General features: G+C 36.8%; 1 protein-coding gene across 1 annotated transcript; it reads right to left on the minus strand.

The window, feature by feature from the left end:
• Positions 1-456: 456 nt before the first annotated feature.
• Positions 457-5641, minus strand: LOC144838714 (WASH complex subunit 3-like). The gene is made up of 5 exons (XM_078694173.1): positions 5489-5641; positions 2465-2743; positions 1971-2054; positions 1558-1622; positions 457-1218 (listed from the first exon to the last, which is right to left on the minus strand). Exons 1-5 carry the CDS (start codon positions 5537-5539, stop codon positions 1107-1109), a joined length of 591 nt encoding a protein of 196 aa, XP_078550299.1. The 5' UTR covers positions 5540-5641; the 3' UTR covers positions 457-1106.
• Between the last annotated feature and the right edge of the window lie 5035 nt (positions 5642-10676).

A 10676-nucleotide genomic window follows, 5' to 3' on the forward strand; every position in this document is an offset into this window, starting at 1 on the left:
TCAGTCCTTGATCATAAGCACTATTTTAATCATGTTTTGTAACATGCTTCACATCATGTTAGTGATTAATCTTAACATTTTATTTGAGCATTTTTGGTTCATAAGGGTCTCCTCATGTCAGTGCTGCCAACTACGGCACAACCTCATCGGTCCACAACAGTGGCTGTGTGAGTAACCCCCTACTCGTTGCAAAACGGGTAGGTACCACTGTAGGTTCTTTAAAGTGCACACGAGCATTTTGTGTACACTGGGCATATGGTTTATAGTCCTTATCTGAAAAGATTCTACCATCAGAACCATGGAGCGACGATTACTTATGCATACACAGTCTCACTGCTCATCCACTTATCCATCATGATCAGTAAGCATAATCCAACAGTGTATGTGAACCTACAGTACCTCAACATTTAAAAGCACAAAGTACAATCAGTATGTTGTTTATAGTATTGTTTAATATCATATCATATACTGTTTACTTTACATAAATTTCATAATATTCTTGTTTATATATTGCAAATTATAGTAAAATACATTCATTGATGTACACTACATCTTCAACATGCAACTGTAATTCAGCTTAAATTTTAAAACCTTTTTTTTCCATTCACAAAATATAGTGTAATTTATATTTGAATTGCATTTGGAAACTTATAATAAATCATTAAAAAAACATGAGGCAAAAATTATTGAAATTTCAGGACCAACTATTAAAAATGTGACCTTAATTTCATGAAATTGAAAGCTTTTTATTATTTAATTGCCTGAAATCCATCTGTAATTGTATATCTCTTTGGTTATGTATGTCCAATTGAAATTATTGAGCAAAACAAGTATCCACTTATCTCTAACAATAATTCCATGGAATAACACCATGCCACGCCTGTACACAGCTACAGTAGCCCTACATATCTATTTAGACTAAGCCTGGGTTGATTATGGACCTACTGTAGGCTTAATAGATCATTGTAAGTACAGTAATATTACTAGGTCTAGCTAAGGCCTCTAGTAAGTATAGAGTAGTAGGCCAACTACTAGGCCTAGCTACTACTAGTAGTACTACTAGGCCTACTAGAGGCCCTAGCTAGGCCTACTATTACCACCTTAGCCTAATCACTAAAATCAACAGAGTCGTCTGTACTGCCTTGATCTTCTTCATCGCTGAAATCTGTATCATTTGATTGCTGTGATGATTGTGGTGGAGCTGGTGCATCTGGTGTGCTGTTTGGATAAAATTGAAAAAATACAAATTTAATAGAGTAAAAATATTTGTGAATTCCACTTCTGTACTACAGGAAGGGAGTACAGGTATCAAAACGACCACAGGAGCGGATCCAGAATTGTAAAATAGAGGGGGCCAGGGCATAACAACACACTGAGTATTTGAGCCCCTGGGCTGGCTGGGGCCATCTCTTGAAACTACCCCTGTACCACAAGCTTTTGAGGGCATGTAGCCATTTTTGCTTCGAGAATTAAAAACTCTGTACAACTCTAACATTGATTTCATCGAAACCTGATGCCATGCTATCAGCATTTTTAGAATTTTATCAAAATACTCACTCTAGATAATCAGGATTCAGACCTTCTAATCTAGCCTTCTGCCTCAGTGCAGCAGCAGGAACACCCTAGATGAGAAAAGTAAATTAAAAATTTGATCTGGCTACCCCAACCTACTGTCTAGGGCATTTCTTATCCCATTGGAAATAATGTCACCAATCAAAGAGACTGCATGCAAAAAAATGGCAAATAAACAGGCACTCAATCTCATGGTCCATTAATAATATGGTTTCAATAGAAACTTTATATTAGGAGACTGTGGACCAACTAGACACATCACTTTACTGTTCCATAGCCAGCTAGTTATACTCATAGAAATTGGATACAGAGGAATACTCTAGCCATAAATGACATCTTCCTCCTTCCACCCTTTACCTATATGGATTACCCTCTTGAAGTATTTGTTTTCAGCTCACCATGTTTATCATCTTGAAAAATTTAGCGTAACGAGGATCTTGAGATACCGTAACCACAGTAGAAGCACTTGGTGTTGACTCGCCCTGTAAATAATCAATAATTCAATGTACATTTTTGTAAATTATGGTAGAAGAATAGTTTGCAGGAATACATCAATATATTCAACTCCACCAAAACTGGACACCTGTAGTTAAGTTTTTCAAGTTATCCTGAAAGCCTGGTTTAGTGTATTTACGAATTTGGGGTCTTTTTGGAAGAGACTCCAGTTCTATGAAGATTTTACTGTCTCCACTATCAAACTGACAAAAACATGTAATGTGCCCATATATGGACATGATGTTGTCATATCACTACGTTATTTGGGCACATCACACTTTTTTTTTTCAAACTAGTTTGATAGTGTAGACAAAGCTTAACAGTAATATATTTTTCACTATTTTGTTGGGAATCTTTTGATTAGTTACATCATGTACATGCTCCTATTAAAACTTACTGGACTCTCTGCAGCTGGTAAGGCAGGTAGATTTGTTGCAGTCTGGGTTTCTGGTTCACTAGCAGTAATTGCTGGCGCAATTTCTACATCCTCAAGCCAAGGTATTGATGCTAATTTTGCTTCTAATAAATTCATTGTTGTTTCCAGATGTTGTATTCGAATGTTTAAATCTGATAATTTCTGCTCACAAACGCACGAAAACCGATTTAAAAATCTTGTTGTGTGGGAAACAAAGTGGTTTAGAAAAGCCAGCATTCTCTTAGGATGAATTGCACCAACCTGTATAAATATGGTAAATATTACTATTAATTTATTAGACAATGTAATACTAATATAGGAAATAACAGTTATTATACTGATAATAGGCCTAGAGCTTATTATTTTACTGTAGTGAGCTTTAGGCCTAGGCCTATCAACAAAAAACAGAGGCTAGAAGACGTGTATAATAAAGAGTTTAATAAAGTATAAAATGAAGAAATATTTGTAATCCTAGGAGGCGTAGTAGATGACCTCCATGATGGATGCAGTCAGTATGTAACTACATCATACTATTCATTCAAGTACATAATAATGTAAGTTAAATTTACGACTCTAGGCCTAAGCATCTTCTTAATATCAATATTAATAACATGTAACATGTTCATGTACTTGTTTGACATCATTGTTTATTATTATATCATATAAAGCCCTACCAGGCGATACCGGGCCTTATCGGGCGAATATTAGCAAGACCGGATCGAAAGGTCACATGATGGCCCTGAGTAGGCCTATGACAAGATCAGACACAGAGACGGTAGAGATTGCCGTGCCTAGCTAGCTAGCTACTGCTATAGGCTAGGCCTACACACAACATGCCTATAGGATGCTAGTCAAGTCGCCCCATCGCAAAGTCGCCCCATACAAAGTCGCCCCTTACACAGTCGCCCCATCGCAAAGTCGCCCCAAAACAAAGTCGCCCCGACACAGTCGCCCCATCGCAAAGTCGCCCCATCGCAAAGTCGCCCCAACGCAAAGTCGCCCCATCGCAAAGTCGCCCCATCACAAAGTCGCCCTATCGCAAAGTCGCCCCAAAACGTTAAAAAATAGTTTACAAGTGCGTAAAATGTCGCAATGATACACAAAATAACACGGAACGTGTATGCATAAAAGGGGAAGCCCCGCCATGTAGTCTCAGGTTACACGATCGGCACGCACCCCCATCATCAGAGAGGAAACCCCGACTAATCACTCCGCGGTCGCACTAACGTGCTAGCTTACCAGAGGGAAACCCCCGTAATTACTCCGCCGTTGTCGCACTACAACGCACCATCTGAAGATGGGGAAACCCCGCCGGAGTTTTACGATGATATCAGTCGCGTTCGAAATCGGTCGCGTTTAATTTTGGTCGCGATAAAATAATGTTATACGATCTAGATTATTTTTACTTTGGTCGATGAATATTTATTATTATTATTAGGCCTATATTAATAATTGATTTTTGTTTTTATTTTACAGGTCAGTATGATGAGAAAGATGTGTGCCTTAAAAAAATGACAATTTGTAAACATAGTTTAAGATTATAGTATTATAATTATTTAAATGTGAAAAAATATTTTATAGGAAACGTAGGCTGCGTCTGTGTCTTTTATTTTATATGCAACAAATTACGTAAAACAATTTATTTATAAACATTCAGTTTACTATTATATACATAGTATTACAATGAACATTGATTCTAAGCCTGGAAAGGCAATCCCATCATTATATCCATTATAAAATTGCATCATATTACCACTATATGTCGTAAATGATGACGTGCGTGTGTGTATTCGTCGTACGTCCGTGTACGTATTATTCCGTGCCTCTTCACTGTCTTGTTTAATTTAAAATTAAAATATACACCCGATATGAGGATATTTATTAGGCATATGATAATTAGAATGTTCTAAAACCAAAAGGGTTGAAAAGAATTTCTTCAGTAAAATGATCATTGTGCTGTTGAATAAAAGGCGACTCGCCATCTGAAACATTCTCTGAAACCAATCGGAGCTGCGCCTTCTGGTATCTGTTTCCTCACAGCTGCTACGTCTTTCTGCTGACCGTCGGGGATTCCCCTTTTTAAAAAACACGCACACGATACTGTACGATGGTTTTTCCATGGTCAAAATGTAGCGTTTTAAATTTTACTAAAATACCTGCATGTAAAACAATCATATCGGCGATGAAATTTTTTTTTTTTTCTTCATTTTGAAAAGTCATTATAAAATTAAGACACATAACTTGTCAATAAATGCAAAATGATCAATAAGTAGCCTATAACACTCATTGTCTTACAACACTGTTATTGTTTTAACTACTGTAAATCTATACGAAGGCCTACTACACATTTATACATTTATTATATTATCCTAAAAATGAGCTGGTATCCACGCGTAGGTTGAAGAAAGATTCGTAATTGTGGCTCTGGTAACTAATTTTCAAATCATATTAAATTAACATTTTAAACTATAAATCAGGGATAATCTTTTTAGAACTTTCAAACAAGGGACTATATTTCTTTAATGATTTTTAAAAAGCACATCACTCCATTAAAACCTGTAAAATAAAAATTAAAACACAAATTATGTATATAAGTAGGATAAACATTATAATGTATACGACATTTAGCGCGACCAAAGTAACAACGCAATCGATATCAAACGCAACCGACTACAGCGTACTACTAGCGGCGGCGCTTCATAATCATACCGAAATAAAACCGTGGGCGACTTTGCGATGGGGCGACCTTGCGATGGGGCGACTTTGCGTTGGGGCGACTTTGCGTTGGGGCGACTTTGTAATGGGGCGACTTTGCGATGGGGCGACTGTGCCGGGGCGACTTTGTTTTGGGGCGACTTTGCGATGGGGCGACTTTGTATTGGGCGACTTTGTATGAGGCGACTTTGCGATGGGGCGACTTGACTGGATCCCCCTAGGACTAGCCTAGGTAGGCCTAGGCCTAGTATTCTGTATTAAAAATACCAATTACGCCTAGCCTAGTATCACCTTAGATAAATCAACTCCAGGTCCAACAATTGGTAGTCCATCGGCGTCCATTTTTGTATAGAATTTTATATTTTAATATATGAAAACAATTTGAAACACTTCCGCCGTCGATACAATACAGATTCTGAGATATATTTTCAATACACACCACACGTACGTCGTACAGCCGAGGTGGTATATTCAGAGCGCGTCATTTCGACGATCGAGCATTCTCTACTTCTACGGAGCGCCATTTATGCCTTTATTTACTTCCGAAATAGAAATAGTACTACGGTAACTGGTTCAGTGGACCAAATTTAGCACCAGTGGAGCACAGTGACTATATAAAATAGAAATAAGTCACTAATTTTAATATCTTTTCGTATGTTAATACACTGTGCTCAAGTGGACCCAATTTGGAGCCAGTGGAGCACAGTGATATAAATAGAAACAAGTCATTGAATGTTAATATCTTTTCGTATGCTAATACACTGTGCTCAAGTGGACACAATTTGGAGCCAGTGGAGCACAGTGATATAAAATAGAAATAAGTCACTGATTTTAATATCGTTTTGTATGTTATTACATTGTGCTCATGTGGACCCAATTTGGAGCCAGGGGAGCGTAGTGATATAAAATAGAAATAATTCACTGAATTTTAATATCTTTTCGTATGTTAATACACACTGTGCTCAAGTGGACCCAATTTGGAGCCAGGGGAGCACAGTGATATAAAATAGAAATAAGTCACTGAATTTTAATATCTTTTCGTATTTTAATACACTTTGCTCAATTGAACCCTATTTGGAGCCAGGGGAGCACAGTGATATAAAATAGAAATAAGTCACTGAATTTTAATATCTTTTCGTATTTTAATACACTTTGCTCAATTGAACCCTATTTGGAGCCAGGGGAGCACAGTGATATAAAATAGAAATAATTCACGGAATTTTAATATCTTTTCGTATGTTAATACAATGTGCTCAAGTGGACCCAACTTGGAGCCAGTGGAGCACAGTGATATAAAATAGAAATAAGTCACTGAATTGTAATATCTTTTCGTATTAAGCATATTTGAATACCTATCGGTATAGTACCATACATGTTCGACAATACAGTGTCACATATCTCTATTAAAAAAAACCAAATATATCGAGGTTCGAACCCCAGCCGATAGCACTCAAAACTGAGCATTACCTGTTACGCCACCAAGTACATGACTGAAAAGCTGATAATAGTCTATTTATACGTGTATTACGTAATTGATCATTACGTCATAAATATCCTATTAACCTTGTTAAAACCAAAATGATCAGTTAGCTCAGTCGTCTGAGCGTCGTGTTAACAACACGTATGTCGTGGGTTCGATTCCCACGCTGGTCGGTGGAATAGAGTTAAGGCTATGCGAGCCACTGTGTTTGGGGTTCACAGATCATACGTCCCCCTTTCCACCACACATCATGAGGCGACAACATCAATGCATCTGGTGATGTGGTGGAAACGGCCCCAAAAGGCTGTGGCAGGGCCTTAGTGCTGAGGCAGGGAGAGCACATTTACCATCTCTTTTTTTTTGGCTCTCACAAACTGCTTTGGTGGTTTAAATTTTATGTTTAGCGCCCTCAATTTATTTTAATGTAAAAAAAAGGGAATTAATTCTCTTCGTTACGTGTTTAGAAGAGAATTAATTTTATCTCATCGTAGTTTGGTATGCCGTGCGTTTGTTATGCAAATGAGTGTGCACATGTGCTGTGGGAAAGATGGTATTGTTAGTCATTCACGATCAACACACAACACTGTTCAATTTTTATTTTGTTAATCTTTTACATCATTGTAAATTGAAGCATATGAAGTCAAGTTTTTTCAAACCCAACCTAAAATTCGCATCTGGATAGTTGAAATTTAACATTATATATACATTAATGTAATTGTTTTCTAAATTATAGAAATATTAAAATTAGTAAGTAGGCTTTTGTGTGCTAGCTCTGTTTGTATTTCATAATTTTGTTTTGTTGAATTACCGTCACGGCCGCGTGCATTGCATGTCTCACACCTGGGAAACAATCACCATTGTATGGCTGGTCCTGAAGACTTATATATTTCGTTTCATAATTTCCGGGGACTCAGCTTTCATTCTTAGCTCTGCCCCAACCATGGTGAGCTTAACTGGAGACTTAATATTTAATTTCATATTTCAATAAATATTTTTTCAAAAAATTGTCTTTGCTCAGCCCCAATCACGGTGGGGTAGTGAAAACTCTTATATATCATGTTTCAAAATACTATAGGTGTCATTTCTGGAGACCTTGTAGTTATTTTAAACAGTTTGGTATGCCGTGCGTTGTTATGCAAATGAGTTTGTGCAGGTGTAATGGGGAAGATGGCATTGTTAGTCATTCGCGGTGAACACGCCACAAAATTAAATTTAAAACTTAAATTTTGATTTTGCTAATCTTTATTAGAAATTCAAATCATGTAAAGATACAATTTTCCGGGCGGGAACCTAGAAGCTCCCCTCCTTTAGTTTGCAAAAGTAATCTTGAAAAGAACCCCATGCGGAAAAGAAGCTTACCCGTTGAAAAGATGCCCACCGTACCCAAGAGTACTAAAAAATGAGGAACACATGGGCTCTTTTTGGGGTTTTATGGTGTCTATTTAATGGAAACGTGAATGCCATACAAAATTTGAAAAAAAAAACCAATATTCGTAAAAAAAATATCCGTCGAGGTTCGAACTCCAGCTGATAGCACTCAAGACTGAGCATTACCCGTTGCACCACAAACTGAAACATGACTGAACAGCTGATAATAGTCTATTTATACGTGTATTACGTAATTCATCATTACGTCATAAATATCCTATTAGCCTTGCTAAAACCAAAATGATCAGTTAGCTCAGTCGTCTGAGCGTCGTGTTAACAACACGTATGTCGTGGGTTCGATTCCCACGCTGGTCGGTGGAATAGAGTTAAGGCTATGCGAGCCACTGTGTTTGGGGTTCACAGATCATACGTCCCCCTTTCCACCACACATCATGAGGCGACAACATCAATGCATCTGGTGATGTGGTGGAAACGACCCCAAAAGGCTGTGGCAGGGCCTTAGTGCTGAGGCAGGGAGAGCACATTTACCATCTTTTTTTTTTTGGCTCTCGCAAACTGCTTTGGTGGTTTAAATTTTATGTTTAGCGCCCTCAATTTATTTTAATGTAAAAAAAAGGGAATTAATTCTCTTCGTTACGTGTTTAGAAGAGAATTAATTTTATCTCATCTTATTTTGGTATGCCGTGCGTTTGTTATGTAAATGAGTGTGCACATGTGCTGTGGGAAAGATGGTATTGTTAGTCATTCGCGATCAACACACAACACTGTTTTTATTTTGTTAATCTTTTACATTAGAATTGTAATTCTACCGTTACACATTATAGTGTATTTTTAAATATCCGTTTCATGCAAGATATTGTATTGTAGGCCTACTAATATGTTGTGAATAAAAGTTTATGGCAGAATAAATAAATAAATAAATATGTTTTAAGCAGATCTTCGAAATTGAAGCATATATGAAGTCGAGTTTTTTTAAAACCCAACCAATGTTGAAGTCGCATCTGGATAGTTGAAATTTTAACATTATCATAATTATCATAGGTGACTATGTATAGTAATAAGTATAAGTAAATGCATTTCTGGGCTCTATTTTCATTGCTCTGCCTCAACCATAGATGGGCTAGTACTGGAGACTTAATATTTAATTTTATATTTCAATGAATAGGTGCACTTTCCGGGGACAAGCTCATATATTGTCCTGGTGAGTCTTATATAGTTTGTTTCATTCAAATCATGTAACGCCATTTTTTCGGGCGGGAACCTACTGTATACAGCTTTTTTTTTTTCAAAATTGTCTTTGCTCAGCCCCAAGCATAATGGGGTACTGAAGATTCTTATGCATGTTGTTTGAAAACATAATAGATGTCATTTTCGGGTACCTTGTAGCTCTATTTTAAACAGTTTGGTATGTGCGTGCGTTGTTATGCAAATGAGTCTGTGCAGGTGTATTATGGTAAAGATGGTATGTTAGTCATTCGCGGTCAACACGCCACACTGTTAAATTTTGATGCTGTTAATTATTTACATTAGAAGATTTTTCAAATCATGTAAATAAGATATTTTCCGGGCGGGAAGTTAGCAGTTCCTCTCGTTTTGTTTGCAAAAGTAATCTCGAAAAGAACTCCATGTGGAAAAGAAGCCCACCCAAGAGTACTTAAAATGAAGGAGCACATGGGCTTCTTTTCGAGGTTTTATGGCAGTCTATTTAATGGAAAATAATGCCATGCAACTTTGTTTCTGATTTAAAAAAAGTTCCACTTGACATTTACAATCCTCAAAATATCTCTCTTTCAAAATAAAAGAAAAACAATATTCATTATTTTCCATTTAAAAAAAATCCACTGGCGCCAAATTGGGTCCACTTGAGCACAGTGTATTAACATACGAAAAGATTGAAACTTGAGTGACTTTATTTCTATTTTATATCACTGCTCCCCTGGTACCAAATCGTGTCCACTTGAGCACAGTGTTTTATACGAAAAGATATTAAAATTGAGTGACTTTATTTCTATTTTATATCACTGTGCTCCACTGGGGCCAAATTGGGTCCACTTGAGCACATTGTATTAACATACGAAAAGATATTAAAATTTAGTGACTTTATTTCTATTTTATTTTTTTATTAAACCTTATTTTGTGAGGGTGACCCTAAACAGCATATGCAGACAGTCAAAAACATATATGAAAAAACGGATGAACTATGTTCAAAATATATAAAAATATATAATATATATGTACTTAAATACAAAAATATAGCCTACAATACTATACAAAACGTTGAGTTTTTTCTTTTGGGATTAAATATTTTTTTAAAGCAGACTTAAAATTATTTATTGTTACCGCATTTCTTAGTTTGGTGGGTAGCAAATTCAGGTATGTTGGTGCTCTATAGATGAAGCTGTTCTTAAAAGTTTCAGTTTTAGGGAAAGGGACGACAAATTTCCTCTCACTGACACTTCGGGTACATCGATGATTAGGAATTCAGGCAAGACGCAGGGCAAGGTATTCCGGAGCAAGACCATTTGCAGACCTGTAGGCAAGGGAGCCCAGTTGTAGATGCATGCGAACTTGGACTGATCTTGGGTCCACTTGAGCAGTTACCGTAGTACT

This window comes from Antedon bifida, chromosome 1, assembly GCF_963402885.1.
Source record: "Antedon bifida chromosome 1, ecAntBifi1.1, whole genome shotgun sequence".
Classification (NCBI taxonomy): domain Eukaryota; kingdom Metazoa; phylum Echinodermata; class Crinoidea; order Comatulida; family Antedonidae; genus Antedon; species Antedon bifida.

Excerpts from the sequence above, each read along its gene's own strand:
- LOC144838714 (XM_078694173.1), bottom strand. The coding sequence starts at position 5,539 with ATGGACGCCGATGGACTACCAATTGTTGGACCTGGAGTTGATTTATCT. Across the intron at positions 2,744-5,488 it reads CTGGAGTTGATTTATCTAAG|GTTGGTGCAATTCATCCTAA; the intron begins GTGATACTAGGC and ends ATATTTATACAG. Across the intron at positions 1,623-1,970 it reads TTTTCAAGATGATAAACATG|GGTGTTCCTGCTGCTGCACT; the intron begins GTGAGCTGAAAA and ends TTTCTCATCTAG.